The 17,990-nt window shown below is 41.2% G+C and overlaps 2 protein-coding genes across 2 annotated transcripts; both read left to right on the top strand.

Annotated features, from left to right (window-relative positions):
- The first annotated feature begins 52 nt into the window (after positions 1-52).
- Positions 53-4,512, top strand: cnep1r1 (CTD nuclear envelope phosphatase 1 regulatory subunit 1). The gene is made up of 6 exons (XM_080025423.1): positions 53-96; positions 1,035-1,106; positions 3,016-3,089; positions 3,275-3,384; positions 3,996-4,050; positions 4,172-4,512. The coding sequence occupies exons 1-6, from the start codon at positions 72-74 to the stop codon at positions 4,211-4,213; spliced, it is 378 nt and encodes a 125-aa protein (XP_079881549.1). The 5' UTR covers positions 53-71; the 3' UTR covers positions 4,214-4,512.
- A 197-nt stretch (positions 4,513-4,709) lies between these two features.
- heatr3 (HEAT repeat containing 3) lies at positions 4,710-16,277 on the top strand. Its single transcript, XM_080031427.1, has 15 exons — positions 4,710-4,958; positions 5,804-5,976; positions 7,265-7,352; positions 7,610-7,710; positions 9,209-9,318; positions 9,652-9,792; positions 10,568-10,860; positions 11,944-12,034; positions 12,229-12,374; positions 12,685-12,767; positions 13,258-13,394; positions 13,578-13,666; positions 14,344-14,487; positions 14,560-14,736; positions 14,902-16,277. Exons 1-15 carry the CDS (start codon positions 4,818-4,820, stop codon positions 15,013-15,015), a joined length of 2,028 nt encoding a protein of 675 aa, XP_079887553.1. The 5' UTR covers positions 4,710-4,817; the 3' UTR covers positions 15,016-16,277.
- Positions 16,278-17,990: the final 1,713 nt, after the last annotated feature.

Genomic DNA, 17,990 nt, shown 5'->3' with positions numbered 1-17,990 from the left:
CAGACAGCCGATTCTGATTGGTCCCTGCGGCCAGTCCTTCAACCGAGGGGAAGCTACTGTGGCTAGCAGACATGAACTCCCTGGAACAGGCCGAAGGTAAGCTGCACAGAAAGCGAAAAAATACGCCTGTTTATAAAAATACGCTTGTTTATTTCAGCCTCGATGCTACAATCATTCGTGGGGCTTAACAAACAAACTTAAAATGTCTGAACATGCTATTACAAAGTTAGGTGTAACGTTAAATAAGCCGGCTAGCGACACTTAGCATGTTAGTTAGCTTACCTGACAGCATACATTCAGTCCTTCACGAGCTGTTCCAGTCATTATCTTAACACACATTTCTTTATAAAGTGTTTTAGTTTATATTTTCCGGGAAGCGACTTTGTTTTGCTAGCTGTCAGTGTGAGATAATCAGCTTCTAAGTGAACGTTTTGGATATTTATTAATTCAACCACGTTGTCAATCAGTTTTCACTTTATTTACAACTGAGCCTTAGACCTGAGGTAGACATTAGTTATGGTACTGCGCAATAAACAAGACATAAATAATCTGTCACTGAAATGAAAAGTCTTAGTTCGTAGATCATCATGCAGCCACGATATTTGGTCCACAGACAATGTCAGGGTTGCTACAGATCCTTATGAAGTATAATGCATTGAATAGGTCAATGTACATATAAGGAAAATTGTCCCTAACCCAAAGCAATGTATGTGTTTTGTCGTTGTTGCCCTAAGATGTAGCAACCTTGGTGTAGCTTTCTAAGCTACAGTAATACTTACTTCATTAAAGCAATGTTGGTCTTGTTTATTTACATTGAACAAACCTCAAGTCCATGCTTGATTGTTTTTGTGTTTTGATTTATGTCAAGTGGCTCCTGTACTTTAATTTCCCTTTTGGATTAATGTGGCAGTAAAGTAAAGACCGTTTAAAACGTGGTATTTATTTCATAGTAAGCACCTGTACTAATAAGTGTATTAATTGTATTTATACAATCTGAGACTGCTTTTAATGTGCTCGCGTTTTCTTTGTTTCAGACCTGAAGGCTTTTGAGAGGAGATTGACAGAATATGTCTCCTGTTTGCAACCTGCAACTGGCAGGTGGAGAAGTAAGTAACCGTTAGTGGCTCACACATGGTGCCTTTATTTGCACAACATCTATTATTTGGTGATCCCCTGTGAATGTATTCCTTTTGATTTCCAACCCTGCATATGATGTTATAAAGATTTAGAAGAAGCAGCCATTTACTTACAGTACAGACAGTTCATCAGTTGGTGCACACACGTAATCACAGATTTAAAATGTTACATACAGTATCTCACAAAAGTGAGTACACCCCTCACATTTCTTCAAATATTTCTTTATATCTTTCCATGGGACAACACTGAAGAAATGACACTTTGATATAATGTAAAGTAGTCAGTGTACAGCTTGTATAGCAGTGTAAATTTACTGTCGCCTCAAAATAACTCGACACACAGCCATTAATGTCTAAACTGAAGGCAACAAAAGTGAGTACACCCCTGAGTTAAAATGTCCAAATTGGGCCCAAAGTGTCAATATTTTGTGTGGCCACCATTATTTTCCAGCACTACCTTAACCCTCATGGGCATGGAGTTCACCAGAGCTTCACAGGTTGCCACTGGAATCCTCTTCCACTCATTCATGACAACATCATGGAGTTGGTCGATATTAGAGACCTTGCGCTCCTCCATCTCCCGTTTTCAGAAGCCCCAAATATGCTCAATAGGGTTTATGGCTGGAGACATGCTTGGCCAGTCCATAACCTTTACCCTGAGCTTCTTTAGCAAGGCATTGGTCGTCTTGGAGGTGTGTTTAGGGTCATTATCATGTTGCAATACTGCCCTGCGGCCCAGTTTAAGAAGGTTGAGTGCACGTTTTCAGCGTCATACCAAGAGGTTGGCTTTGGAAAATAGACATATGAATACTGCCAGCATTGCTGCAGGTCTTGAAGGGGTTGGGGGTCAACCTGTCAATGCTCAGACCATACGCCGCACTCTGCATCATACTGGTCTGCATGGCTGTCGTCCCAGAAGGAAGCCTTTTCTAAAGATGATGCAAAAGAAAGCCCACAAACAGTTTGCTGAAGACAAGCAGACTACGGACATGGATCACTGCAACCATGTCCTGTGGTCTGATGAGACCAAGATAAACTTATTTGGTTCAGATGGTGTCAAGTGTGTGTGGTGGCAACCAGGTGAGGAGTACAAAGACAAGTGTGTCTTGCCTATAGTCAAGCATGGTGGTTGGAGTGTCATGGTCTGGGGCTGCATGAGTGCTGCCAGCAGTGGGGAACTACAGTTCATTGAATGCTAACATGTACTGTGACATACTGAAGCAGAACATGATCCCCTCCCTTCATAAACTGGGCCGCAGGGCAGTACTGCAACATGATAATGACCCCAAACACACCTCCAAGACTACCACTGCCTTGCTAAAGAAGCTCAGGGTAAAGGTTATGGACTGGCCAAGCATGTCCCCAGACCTAAACCCTATTGAGCATTTTTGGGGCTTCTTAAAACAGGAGATGGAGGAGCGCAAGGTCTCCAGTATCCACCAGCTCCATGATGTTGTCATGAATGAGTGGAAGAGGATTCCAGTGGCAACCTGTGAAGCTCTGGTGAACTCCATGCCCATGAGGGTTAAGGTAGTGCTGGAAAATAATGGTGGCCACACAAAATATTGACACTTTGGGCCCAATTTGGACATTTTAACTCAGGGGTGTACTCACTTTTGTAACCGGCAGTTTAGACATTAATGGCTGTGTGTCGAGTTATTTTGAGGGGACAGTAAATTTACACTGTTATATAAGCTGTACACACGCTACTTTACATTGTATCAAAGTGTCATTTATTCAGTGTTGTCCCATGAAAAGATATAATGAAATATTTGAAGAAATGTGAGGGGTGTACTCACTTTTGTGAGATACTGTATATTGATTTGGTTTTGTAAGATGTGTTGTCTCATCGGGTCTCGTTCTCCTGTCCTTGTTCCAGTGATTCTGATAGTGGTGTCTGTTTGTACGGCTACGGGGGCTTGGAACTGGTTAATAGACCCCGACACACAGAAGGTATGTATCGTTGGATGAAAACGGGTCTAGTTGGGTCATTTCTGGCTTTAAGGGAGATTCCACCACAAACAGGATATACAATATGTTGACCTACACTCAACTTTTATGAACGATATACTGTATAAGTGAAAGTAATGTTATTGACTCAGTGACTTACGCTGCTTGGTTCCCTCTTGTCCTTTCAGGTCTCTTTCTTTTCGTCACTGTGGAATCATCCCTTCTTCACCATCAGCTGCATCACTCTCATAGCTCTCTTCTTCGCCGGGATACACAAACGAGTCGTTGCGCCATCAATGTATCCTTCTCGTCTGTTAACGTGAATGCAGCATGTTGTTGTGTTTTTTGTCAGACTTATAATTCCTGTATCTGCACCGGCACTAGAGATGCTCCAAGCCACCATTTTTCAGTTCCGACCCGATACCCAATCTGCATTTTGGATATTGGCCGACACTGTGCGATATCATAATTATTATATATTTTTTTGTCAGTGGTGGTATTATGTGTAAGGTTAGAAAGGCTGAAGCAAAACAACAGTTCTAATTTAAAAGCAAAAAAAATATTTAAAAAAAAATGGAAAAACATTAAATTACTGTAGCTGGTCCAAAAATGATTATTATTTATTTTTCATATTTTAAACAATTACATAAAAAAGTATTATGGAAGTTGCATTGGTACATGGATTGTTTGGGTCAGGTCGATATCTAATGAGTTGATTGCAGCCGTATCAGACTCTGCCGATATTTGATTGGATCGTCCCATTCCTAACTGACATTACACATCCAATCTCAGCCAGTGTATTATTATTGTCAGGAAATTGTAGAGCGGTACTTTTGCTTTTATTCTCGTCTCTTTCGTGTTAAAATGTTTTGTCTCGCTGGTATAAATCTTTGACTTTTGCCCCTTCAGTATCGCAGCGCGCTGTCGGACAGTTTTAGCAGAATACAACATGTCCTGTGACGACGTGAGTAGACAGAACTCCTTGATATTGTGACATGTATTCTGCTTTTTTTAATATTTTTTTTATTAAGGTATTTTTTTCTGAAAACTAAACACTTTATTTGCGTCTTTTTTCTTTGTTCCAGACGGGGAAACTTATTCTCAAGCCTCGGCCACACATACAGTAACACAAGCTTAAAGCTGTGTGGTCTGACAATGCACCACCTCCTTGTCCTTGTTGAGAGGCACAGCTTCCCTCAGCATCTCCAGTCCTTTTGCCAGTCTGACCAGCACTGAGACAGACAACGCCATGGGCAGAGGAAGAACAAATGAACTGATAGTGCTTTTTCTTTTTCTTTTAACATTGTCTCTGTGTCACCACTAAAGCTGCTGATCAGCTCACACGGTCTTTGGTATGTTTTACTCATTCTGTGTGAGTGAATTCCAATGTGTATTTTATCGAAATGTTTCTATTTTTAAAGTTATTTACCTAATAAAACCTTAGGTTTGAAAACGTGTCTCCTGTGTCTTTCTGTTGCCATTATATTTAAAGGCTTATTTTGTGTTATATAAACATGTGACATTTTTATGCGGTGTTGCGTTTCCTCCGTGGTTTTGCGACAGCGTCTCTGCTTTCTGTTAGCAACCACCGCTTTACGGCTTGTTAGTCATCCACATGGCCTCCAACCAGACAGGAGCTGGTGTGTGTGAGTGTCTGAGGGGTTTCTAAGCTGAGCCAGCGCGTGCAAGTGGAAAGTCACGTTACATGTTCGCACTTTAAGACAAATAGAAATGGGTAAAAGTAAAACCACCAAGTTTAAACGGCCGCAGTTCAACGCGGTCGGTTTGCCGGTGAACGCTGTGAAGGAGGCGGACGAAGAGGAAGAGGAGCACGGGGACGATGGGTGTCCAGCTGCCGAGTTATTGGAAAAAGTACGAATACAATCTGAAACACTTTTCTATCTTAAATGACTTCCTTATTAAGCTGCTGTTTATGTTATGTTCCTGCACAGTGAAGAGGAATGAACCCGTGTTGAATGAATCTGTCATTGATTTCTAAAAGAATGTAATCGAGTCTAGTAAGTTGGATTGACTTTGTGCGATTTCATTTTACATAAGCCTTGTATTAGGTTGTAATGTTACAGTCTAAATGAGCGTGTACATGTCATATATAGCCTGTGTATATATTCTGATATGTTATGATTACTCTGGCCAGTTTTTTATGTTTCTGTCATGTGCCAATCAAGGTTCAAAATTCAAGAACTTTATTGTCATTCCAACCGTACAGCAGATTTAAAGGTGAAGTCAGAGATTCGGCAGAATGCTTGTTGTCAAAATCACGGTTTGTCATCTTTGCACGCTCTGCTACCTGTGTGAGCTGATTAAAAAATCTGGTAAAGCCTAGGCTCTGTGAAATGCCATATTGCTAGAGGCGCCCCCTTGTTTACATACCAGTTCACAGAGAATTATCCGCGTATTAACACCAGGTTTTATTCAGCACACACACTCACTCTCACACACACACACACAGACAGTATGTACAGGTAGCGGATTGTTGGGAGATATGTCCCTGATTTTGACGTAAAGTGATTTTGATGACATGTGTTGTCCATAATCGCTGACTCCACCTTTTTAAAAGCAAACAGAGCAGTGAATATGAAGGCTATATACAAATAAGTCAAAGGAAAAAAAAGCAATTTCACAACCAGGAGACCTCATGGGCAAAACATCTGTCCGAGTCAGTCGGATCAACTTCTCTTATGTGTTTATTTCCATAGTTGCAGAGTCCCAGTGCAGACGTGAGGGAGTTTGCGTGTGCCAGTATTTCTCGTGTGGTGCAGCAGAGTCAGACCATCCCAGGTTTCCTACAGAGAGACGCGGTGAGGCGTTTAGGGCCCATGCTGCTAGACAGGAGCGTGGCCGTCAGGGAGACCGCCACCGGAGCACTCAGGTGGGTTACACACGGTGCTGAAGTGGTTTGGGGAGGACAATAGAACATGGGCTGTTTAGTTTACAAAAGCACCCAAACAGATCAGAGTCAAATCATAGACTGAGATCATTTTGGCCTCCAAGATGCTTTTGGCAACAGGTCCGTCTCTGGAAAGGGAGAATATACCAAGTTAAAAGGGGGGAGGCGGACTGAGTTGTTACTCTAACAGCCATCAATTTAGGTTTACGTAATGTATGTGTTCATGTTGCTGTCACCACATGCTACTACGGGTTCCAATTTTTGACATTTAACTGAAAATCGGAGGAATCTGGGGAAAATAGGTTTGACAGAATGTCTATAGCAAATAAATAAAACATAATAAAAGCCCATTTTAAGAAGAAGAAAAATAGGTTTTGGTTCAGATAAAAACATTTTATTTCCTATGGGATATTTATTTTTCTCCCCCTACCTATTAACTAGATTACATCCATTTTGGAATCATACAGGCTTGATGGAGTGGGGTATGGAGGTATTTGTCATGTTAGGTCTACAGGGGGCGCCATGCTACAATAAAAAGTCTTAAGAAGAAAGAAGATGCTGTTAGGTCTTTTAGATTTGATGGCTTGTGTTATTACTGCCTGTGATGTTGTATAGAATTCTACATGTAAATACGTTTGCTTTCCTATGTGTCAATATGAATCCCACGTACATATTGCATTTGTTTTACCCCCACATAACTATCCCTTAACTTCCCCAATAATACAAGTCATATCAGTGGTGGTGACAGTAGACAACATTTAGAACTTAATTATGTTGATGATCTTCTTCAAAATCATCCTCTTTGCAGTGATTTTTTTTGTAAAAGAGTAAGACTGGGACCCCCCCGTCTTGACTATCGCCGTCCAGTAAAACCTTAAATCCGGCTCTTTGCATTGGATACCAAAACAATACAGCTTCTCTCGAGACTCCTTTAGCCTCTAAGCTCTCATACACAAACACAGTGTCTCGGAGAACGATTCCTCCTTCCGAATCCCAGTGACGAGCGTGTATCCGTGCATCCTCTTTGCAGTGTTTTTGTAACGGAGTAAGACTGTGACCCCCTGTCTTGACTATCTTTCTCTAGTAAACCATAAATCTGCTTCCATGCATTGGATACCAATATGATAATACAGCTAACTCTCAGGACTCCCCCCGGGCTCTCCGCTCTCACACATTCACAAACACACAGCGTCTCAAAGAACAAAGTCTCCCTCCCTCGTCTCAGCCGCTGTTGATGGTGTGTCCGTGCCGGTCTCTCTCTTCCCGACAGGAATGTGAGTGCATGCGGAGGCCAGGAGGCGTGTGAGGACATGGTGAAGCACGACGTCATGACTCCCCTGACAGCCATGCTTAGAGAGGTGAGACTCTGCCGCTGCTTTTAGCTCACACACCATCACCTCACTTCCCCCCCCCTCGCATCAGCAGCATTTGCCATAGCCTCAGCAATTTGGTCAACATCAACAAACTGACCAAGGCACCATAAATCGTATTTGACACACAATTCACATTTTGGACATTTTTTTTTGCATAGGACGATGGCAAATTTCATGCATGTTTCACTTAAAAGTTGTTGTCGTCATTTGCAACACATTGTTGTTGTTTTTTTCCTTTTCAGTGCTGTGCTGCTTTTGAGAGCGTCGCCGTGCCGATGGGAGAGCAGAAGAACGCAATGGAAGATATAGCCAACGAGGCTGTGAACCTGCTGTGGAATCTATGGTAAGCCAGAGGGCTGTACTACGAAGCAAGATTAACCTGTTAACAAGGTACGATGGGGTTTGATGGTCATGAAGGAGGCTCTCTAACCTGTTGAGATCACCATGGTAAATAAGGCTGCACGGTTAACTTGCTCTGAGTTGGTTAATGTTCAGAGTTTGGGATTAATTCAGCTGCTCTCCTTTTCTGAATCTACTCCTTTGGAAATCTCATGGACCTGACAATATTATCCCTGAGCGATACAGGGCCTAGAGTCTAACTGAGGGAAGTCGTTAAATCATCAAACTTGTTGATGTTGATCCGTATGGTGATGAACCGGACAAAGCTGTGAAATGACAGCAGAGTGAACTGTAGCGTCGCGCTGTGGCTTTTTGCGACATGGACCTACATTCATTCAGTTATTAATGCAAAAGATATCAACCTCTCTGGATGCGGCGCTATTCGCAAAGTTGTTTTGGCTCTGACTGAACTAATGCACATGTTTGTAATGGTACCTGGCCATTAACACACACTGGCTATTACAGAAGCCTTCTATAAAATGATAGTTTGCAACTTTAGCTCACCTTATTATTAATCAGTAGCCTATAATGTTTACTTGGATATGAAACGCGGTGGGCTATCACCTCTTTAAAGATGCAGTAGATCTAGATCACACCCAGATATGACAGGAGCCTCTGGGGAACATGAGGGCGGTGAGATCTATGATAAGCTTCAACTGTCTGGCACTCATACAGACAGGTGTCACATACGAACATTCACTAAAGCTGCTGCACAGTTCAGATTTGTACAAATATTCACAAACACCACAGACTTTGAAATTAAAGGTGAAGTAAGCGATTTATTTATGTTAATATAAGTGTTAAATCGCTCTTTATTCATACAGTGATCACTTACATAATGTGCGCGTTTCATAAAGCCGATCTCTCAGTCAGCTGCTCTGCATGTAATCGGCAAATAAACTTTTGGGGGATCCCGAAATTAATATCCAATCACAAGAGAGAACGCTACAAACCGACACCTGTGTCACTCATGGTCTCACTGCCAGTGCACGCCAGAGGACAGATGGGTGAATGTTTATGCGCCTACAATGGCTGAGCAGGTAAAAATCCTTCCCAATGTCTGTTTTGATGGTTTTTATCATGTTTTATCCCAGTTACTTATCTGACATGGTGCTAGATAACTCGCTGTTTGAAGACCGCAGTGCATTAATGTGGTGACGTAGGGACGAGCGAGGGGACTGCTAACTGCAGTAACTGACAGGAAGTTAGCTAAAAGAACCATTCCACTTACAGCACCTTTAAATAGTTTATCGGAATTGATGACAGTTAATGTTCAATACTGATTTAGTTTCACTCTGACGTAGCCCAAAACTTTAAAATGACACTCCTACACTACAGCCATTCTCTGTAACTCAGCAGGCAAACATGAGGCCTGATGTCTTTCCATGTGCATTGGTTACCTGTCTTACTGCTCTCTCTGGTATTGTCTCTTGTCCTTCCAGTGAGAGCAGCAGCCAGGCGCTGTCCGTCTTCAACAAAGCCGGACTCCTGGATCTGGTGGTCCAGTGTCTGGAGAGACACACACACAACGTGGAACTGGCCATATCTGCTGGTAGGTTTAAATATATGGTAAATTGTTGCATATGATATTGTTATTTATAGATGTTTTGTGGTACAAAGGTTTTTGCTGTGATGATAATTGGAAAAATAGAGCTCACACGCTTGTGAGGCTAATTGCAGAAATAACCCACAGCTTTTGAACTGGTCTTTGACATCATGAGTTGTCATTTAATAGCTTTCACTGTACAGACGCCGTCCTTCCAAATAGGGCCATTAGAAACCTTTTATTGTATTGGGCCTCATTTAACACTGAGTTCATATACTAAACTCATTTGGTATGAGAAAACAGTTGTAATGAAAGTGTCTCCTCTTTGTGTCCTTTCAGCCCACTGTTTGCACACTGTGACAGAGGACAACCCAGAGCTGCTGTGTAGCCTTAACAGCGCTGTACTCCGAGTCCTTGAGAATGTCCTTCTGTCATCAGAGCCAAGCATGGCACACACCCTCCTCAGGACTTTGGCTGCAGGTACCATCTGTCGTTTTTGTCCTGTCTCTTTAAATAAACGTTAAAAACTGTAACTTGCCACCATTACACAAGTTAGTCACATTAAAAAGTAAACTGTACTTTTTTCTAAAATATCCTAACTTTGTGGATTTTTTTTTCTATCTTTTATTCAAGAGCGTGGTCTTTCGATTTGAAAACATGATTTATTGATCCTGCAGTACGTTCAGATGTTGTCATTCTTTCCCTCAGACTGCTCTCAAACTCAAATAGCTCCTGCTTGCACTCTGCTTCTGCTCACACAGTATGCACGCACTTAGATTTATTGTTGCAGACTATTCTGAGAGAGTGCAACGAAGCAGCCTGAGTGAGAGAAGAAGAGCTGAATATCAAACTGGGAAGTCTGTGCGAGAAACACGATACCTTGAATGCAAGATTATATTTGAGCAGAATTCTAACAGTCTGAGGCAGAAGTAGAGTACATTTGAAAGCAAGCAGGAGCAATTTGAGTGCGAGGGGCAGCGTTTGAGGGAAATAATTTCAAAATCTGAACGTGATGTCAATTATTCATGCATCATAGGAAAATAACTCCTCATATCCCTGTTCAAATCTAAACTCAAAACTCACCTTTTCAAAATTTGCTTACCCCTCCTGATCTTCCCATCCCATTTTTGTTTTTAATTCAATTGATTGTACTGTATTTATCTAATTGTACGGTGTCCTTGAGTGTCACGAAAGGCGCCTTTTTAAATAAAATGTATTATTATTATCATAACTCTGCCCACTGTGTGTATGACAGGGACCCTGTGGAACATGAAGGGTAGTCTGCCTGTTGCCCGACAGGCCCAGACCCTCAGTGCTGTGGTCACCACCCTGTCCAAGTGCCTGGAGCTGGACAGTGGAGCGCTGATCCCGGAGCTCAGACTAGCAGAGGAGGAACGTGAGAGGAACACAGCAGCAGCACCAGAAGCTGAGGACCAGGCAGCAGGAGAGCTTCCTCTGGAGGAGATGGATGAAGAGGAGGAACCAACCAAACACAAGAGGAACGGAAAAGCTGCTAAGGCTGATAATGACTTCTCTGACCTATTACCTGTAAGTGTAGTACGTGTTGCTGTACTTTAAAGTAGAGAGAGTAAGAGTTTGGTTCAAATTGGGTAAAATTTTTATATTTTTTAACAACCATTCGGTTTTAATAGGTTTTTGAGTTAAGTTTGAAACCCGATAAATAACAAAACACACACACACATAAATCACAGAGTTCAACTGATTCTTATTTTGAACTTAGGACTGCAGTCTGCACTTAATTGAAACCCACAGTTACTTTGAACGTGTTTATATAAAGTGCTGCTTTTTACTATGATCATTTTATGATCAAAAGCCAGAGTTTAGGGCTATTTTTAAAGCCATGTTTTAGAAGTTTTATATGTAAGGTTCAGCACATATTCAAGGAAAATTCGACAAATCCCAAAAATGGATTGCCAATCCCCTTTTTTTAAATATAACGTTTACCCTCAGTTTTACGAGCTGTAAAATGTTCAGTTCGGGCGTTGCTCGTCAGTGTGTGTTTATGGTGACGAGACGATCCAGTTAAGTATTTGGGAGGCGCATGTTAATGCCAGGTGAAACGGTGGCCTGTGAGTCAGCCTGCAGAGCCAGACTGACAGAGCAGACACTCTCTTTGGGTTCTGGGGCGCAGAATGGGGACACTTGGCGAGGTTCAGCTGGGGACCACAGTGTCTGACAGTCTCCAGACATGACCTCGGCGAGACAGAGCTGTCCCCCTCATCTCAGTCACAGCCTCAGCCCCGAGATTAGGAGTGACATTCATGGTGATGTTCCCAAATCCAAGTGGGTTATGTAACTGGGTTTCCTAAATATAAGCTGTTTTTTTTTTTTTAAAGGGTAGCAGTCTAAATAAACAGTTATGGAAGACATTTCTCCGTCACAACGGTGCTACACACACACACACACACACACACAGTTGTAATAAGTAGACTGACGAGATACGTTCCACTTAATTGCACTTGTACATGTTTGGGCACATCTGTAAACGATGCTAATCTCCTCCTCAGTGGCAGGCAGCTGAACTGGGACTGGGGTTTCTAACAGTCATTGGTTTTGGGTTGGCTGCTGTTGACTCACATGGCTGCTGCTGTCTTTTTGGTTTGTGTCCAGAGGGGCAAGCAGGAGCTGAGGGAGGCGACGGCCCTGCTGACAGCCCAGCAGACGTCCCTAGAGATCATCGTCAACATGTGCTGCTCTGACGGTGAGTGTGGCGGGCACGGACTGCAGTGCTGACCCGGGCACTTTGCATCAACATTATTACCCCGCTGTGTGTCGTTGTATCAGTAAAGGCTATTATAACAATCATTTGAGTGCCTGGAAAAAGGCCTTTTGGTATAACTATATTGGTGGTGTTGTTTTTTCACTGATCAAACCTACACATGTGTCTCCGTTCAGACCCCTCTGACGACGAGTGGGAAGAGGAGTCGAGCAGTGATGAAAGCGACTTGGGCCTTTGCGACGGAGTCTCCAATCTGATGTCTCCACTGTGTCTGTCAGCAGAAGTTCAGGGGGCCTTAATCAACCACAGCATCCCTGAAAAGGCAAATATTACACATTAATACATCAAATCAGAATCATAGTTATAAGAAAGGAGGAGTCCCTCTTAGTAGGTAAATGTCATTAAACTGTCATTTGAAGGAATATGTGCCGTAATGACATACTTAAATTGTGTTTTTCAATTATGTGGTGAACCCCACCCATCTTCTACTCCAGGCTGAGTGCATAGCATTACTCACCTTACCTGTGGAAATGAATAGGCAGCTCTCTTTCAAATATGTGCCGTTATGCAGTCGCACTAAGTGGTATAATGATGGCTGTGGTAATATCTTTATATTTTCTTCTTGATTGAAGGTCCTCAAAAAGTCTGAGTTCCCCAGAAAGGAAGCCATGGATGTGTGCCATCAGAATCCCTCCTGGAGAGGCCTGAGCAAAAAGTAATCCTCTCACTTCTCTGTCTGATCAAATTTAGTTTGAAGGTATCTTATGTCAGATACCAAATCCAGCTTCACTCTGGTGTTGTTCGTTACGGGTCTAAGACGTGATTTTTTTTTTTTTAAATGAGAATATAAGTGAATTTGTTCATCTCTTTCTCGCTGATCAACTCTTAAACAAAGAGTGTCATACCCTGCGTTCCAAATCACATACTCTTTCTTTTTACTGCACTACATACTAAAGTACAGAAGAGTTTTAGGGCCACAGGAGAGAAAAGAAACAGATAATAATTTTGTTGAGAAATGTCAAGAATAAGGACGAATACTCCAAAAATTCTATTGGAGTCAGTGGGGCATATATGTATTGACGTGCGTGCATGTATTGGGACATCCTAAATCTTTTTCTGGCATACTAAAATAGTAGGGAAGTATGGGTGTTGGAACGTAGGGATTGTTTTATTTGACAGAAGCCCTCTTTTCTTGTTCCCATCAGAATGCAGCGGGTTCAGTCCCGGGCTCTGACGTGTCTCCACAGCATCCTCTCCACTATGGACGCTGAGTCTCTGGGTGGAGCGGCCGCGCTGCAGCGAGCAGCACAACACCTGTCCACACTGGTCTTTGGTGCAGCAGGTATTCCAACTCATGTCATATTGTAACATAGAACAAATAGTCACATTTCAAATGAGTATGTCATGTTTCCCTTTCCAAGATATTAACTCTAGTTATATTGATTCATACTCACATTGGTACAATCATAGTAAATGAAGTATAAGAGTTCTAAGAGTATAAGAAGAACTTTCTTTTCTTTTTCAGAGATTCCCAAAGACGAGGAGTTCCTAGAAGCTGTGATCAGCGCCATGCGCTCTCTGTTGCAGATGATCGCCTCCAAAAATATCTCCCAGGTACAGAATACAACACAGCACAGCTTCAGCCTTTACTTTGGTCATTTGAAACATTTGCATCAAATCAGTTTTTCAAATCAGTTTCATTTATACAGCAATAGACATTTGCCTCAGTGGGCTTCACATTCCTTAGACAATACGACACCCTCTGTCCTTACACCCTTAGCCCTAGGGGTCCTTTTAAAACCTTTCTCTAGGAATTTAGTTTTGGACTTCCACGAAGGTGTGGGTCACACAGTAGACCAAGTTACAGACATACAAAAATAAAAGTAATCAGAATGCATGCAGATTTTTTTTTTTGCTGGCTCCTGCATTTCCCATAATGCAACTCAATAGCATATTCAGTCTGACTGGTCCTGCTCAGTAGATGATCACACCTTTCAAATACCACAGTCCAGTTTTTCACGCAAAGCGGCTTTCTTTTTAAGCTTTGGAAAACTCCTCCAGAGCCACACAAGACTTTATACATAAACATTATCATTATTTCATGTAAAATGTGCGGAGTTACCTTTTAACCTATGTCCATGTTTTTTGAATAAATACATTACAGTAGCTTGAATTTGCATTTATCATCTATCAAACTTCTAAATCCACTGCCAGCTCACGCTAAATGCTATTACACCTTGTTTATTTTGGACAGCCCAGTCACTCTGTACGTCTTGTTTTATTTTTGTTAGTGTATGACCCCCCAGCAGCTGATGAGCCTGAGCGATGCAGCAACCCGCTGTGAAGTTGTCAGCGTGAGGGTCAACGCCGTGGCCATTCTGGGCATCACTGGCAGCACGTTGGCCAAAGAGAAGGGCACCGCCGAAACACTTCAGGTCAGATTTTCCTCTATTTAACTTAACTCACCGAATATTTGTTCTTCCGCTAAGAATCTCTGCCCCCCACAGATGATTGGAAACGCTTTGCTTCAAGTCGCCACCAAGGATGTGGACCTGGTAGTGAACGGGGAAGCCCTCGACGCCTTGTTTGACGTATTTGCCGACGGAGACGAGTCTGAGAAAGCTGCCAAAAACATCCAGCTACTACCTGCACTGAAGACACTTCAGCCTGTCTTTAAGGCCAAGGTACCTGAGACTGATTAACATCCTGACATTCTTATTTCTCCCTCTCGTTGCAGTGGCTTCAAGGATTTTAACAGTCATTCATTGCACATTTCCCCTTGTTTTAAGAAAAAAAAAAAAGTTAGACAAAGTATATTTTCTTAACAACTTCTTTTATTTTCCCACTAGATCCGTAAAGAAGGAAGAGGGAAGCACAGCCCTCAGCAGCTGTGTGTGCTCGACAACATCAAAGTCAACCTGAGAAGATTTATCGGTTATCTGGAGAAGGTGGTGAAAAAATGAGGACTCTCACTACTTCACATTTCTATCAGTGGAACCTGAATGGTTTGGACAGATATGCTAACAGGAGCATAGAGTGGAAGAGAATGTGGTTGTGAAACCATCAAGTATTTATTACGTGGACAGTAAACATTTGTGTTCCGCTTGGTTTGAATGTTAATACTCTCTGAATAATGATTTACTATTTAACTTGGGGATCAGGGATGAGAGAGTTTATTTGTCATGAAGGAAGATGGAGTAAAATCTACTATAAGTTACAGTATGAAATACTGCAGTAAAGAGAAGTTTCTCCTTCCTAGGTTGACATTTATCATTCAATCTAAAATGGTGGTCAGACATCAATTTCTATATTTTCATGTCTTCAAGTGACCTTTTTTAAGTGACGTTCACCCTAACCTTTCATTTTATAATTTGGCAATGGGCCAATCATTGATTTTTGCAGTTCAGCTGCAGGGAGAACAAAGCAAAGCTATTGGAAATCACAGACCCTTTAAAGGAAGGAAGGTAGTATCGACTACTTGATGAAAAAGAGAGGATTTTACGTTCTGGATATTGTGTCATAAAATTATAATTTTGTTGAGAAACAAATTGGCTTTCCCCGAAAATAAATTTCATTACGTCAGTAACTCACTAAGTTAAAAGTGGTTGTCAGGCTCACTGCCAAGGTTATGACATCATTCAAATCCAGACATTTTAGCCTTTAGAAATATGCACATATTCTCTACCTCTGCCTCATTGTGCTCCCTCCACCTCTTAGCATTTATTGCACATTCTGGAGGTAACACTCATGCGTGCAGTGGTACATTCGTGAACTTTTCCAACTGCAAGTCACCACCTTGTCAGTTACAAATTAAAAATAGATTGGGTGCAACACCGAAAGCCTGTAATGATCACTTCAGCATCCAAGATCGCTGATACAACTAACAACCTGTTTTACCACTGTGCTGGCTTGAAATATGTCAATCCAACATGGTGCCATGATCAAATTTGCACTTGGTCCATAGTTTATCATCTTTGAGTAACTGATATAGTCAACGCTTTTGTTACTTCAGTGAATGGTAAAATAAGAGGGAGCGTCACACACAAATGGCATTTATCTAAATGCCAAAAAATAAACTGTGTGGTTGTGTTATGCTGAAAGAACTGGATTCCCTTAAAGTTTTCATTGAAAAGACAATATTTGTATATTATTGTTTCAAAGACAAATTTGATGGAGAATATGTCATCGGGCTACAAATTATTACCTTTTTTGAAATAAATCCTGATTTGAGTCTTTTCTTACGTGTTCGTTTTATTTATTTTCCATTGTATGAACACTTTCTGGATTAGTAGAACCAACGTTTATTATTCTACCAAAAGCTGTTATTGTGAGTCAAAGGGTAAATGAGCTATGACCACTTCTGGATTTATGCTAAATATAGCTTGCCAAGGAACTCCTTTAAAAGTTAATTATATAGAGATTTAAATCTTATGTAGAATGAGCAGCAGCACAAGAGATCCCACCTCACAGTCTGTCAGCAAAATAGAAGAGCATTTTTTTATTATTGTTGTTGATTTATTATCACTTTTCTGTTTCCAGCTTGGATAATTGTGGGGAGGTTATGATTATTTAAACATTTCTCGGTTTAAACAATAAATACCCCTACAATTTAACTATAAATGCTATTGACGATCTCTGTTAGTTATAGCCCTATTAGAATTGTTGTATTTTATTTCCTATACGCATTGTAATACCATGTAGTCTGATATGCACTTAATATTTAAATCATTACAGTTTAGTTTCATATTCACTATGAAAAGGGTAAATTCTGGGATTCAACCGTTATTTAATTTGCATATGCAGTGCACAGCAATTACAGGAGCAATCACTGACACACAGGCTTCCTTAATGCAACATAAAAAAGTAAAATGTATAAAGAGGAACACCATGTGAAGAGAGCTATCTGAGACCTGAATAAAAATAAACAATTGCAGAGAAAGTGCAAATAATATGTACACATAACATGTAATTTATATAATAAAAAAATAGAATGTCCAATTTAAATTTAATTTAAATGAAATTGAATATTTTGTAATTGGATATTTATATGCAACAGGTGCATATGTAAATTATAAAATATAAAGGGGTATAAACATTATGAACAGATGTTACATTATGAACAGGTGTAAAATAAACAAATATATAAAAAAAAACATAGTGACATCTGGAAAACATCCTTGCACTAAAAGCAAGTGACTATGTGAGCAAAGTGATAAAAGAAGAGAGGTCACTCCTACAATCACAGGAAATGGACGACCTAATTTAATATATGCTATTATAAAGTATACAGATATTTAAATTGCAATTACAAAAGTATGGCTATAATAAAGTAACCAATAGCATGGCTTTTTCTAAGGATGTATTATATCTATCTATCTATCTATCTATCTATCTATCTATCTATCTATCTATCTATCTATCTATCTATCTATCTATCTATCTATCATTTTACACCTTGTCCATTTCCTTTTGATGGGAGAATAATAAATCAGTTGTTATGTAATAAGAAACAGTTGTCTGTTGCGTAACAATTGACTCCACCCCCTTTTCCTCCGTTCCGCACACGCGCAGAAGCAGCGTACTCTCCGCCATTGAGGGACCCACGATCAGGAGGAAAGGGTCAGAGAGGCGCTTCGACAGTCAGCAGCTGCACGTTTCTCCAGCCTTCAACCTCAACTTTACCTTCACCAACAGCTTTTAAACACTTGACACACACTATTGTCTTAACCCCTGTGGATACGCTTGGTTGACAACTGTGTGTATCGTCACTACAGAGGATTTTCTTCACCCTTTTTTTTTTTTTTTTTACCTGGTTCTAGAAGTAACGGGCAGCGGGGCTAGCTAACGTTAGCTAGCGACCTGGGCTAGCTGCACGCGAGGCGAGCTGAGCATTGCTCGTGTTGGTGGGGGCTGGGTTGGGGGTCCGGGGGGAGGGAGG

The sequence above is a fragment of the Ammodytes marinus genome (genome assembly GCF_949987685.1).
Source record: "Ammodytes marinus genome assembly, chromosome: 1".
NCBI lineage: Eukaryota > Metazoa > Chordata > Actinopteri > Uranoscopiformes > Ammodytidae > Ammodytes > Ammodytes marinus.
The sequence above is the reverse complement of the archived record's forward strand: the minus strand, read 5'-3'. Positions and strand labels throughout refer to the sequence as shown.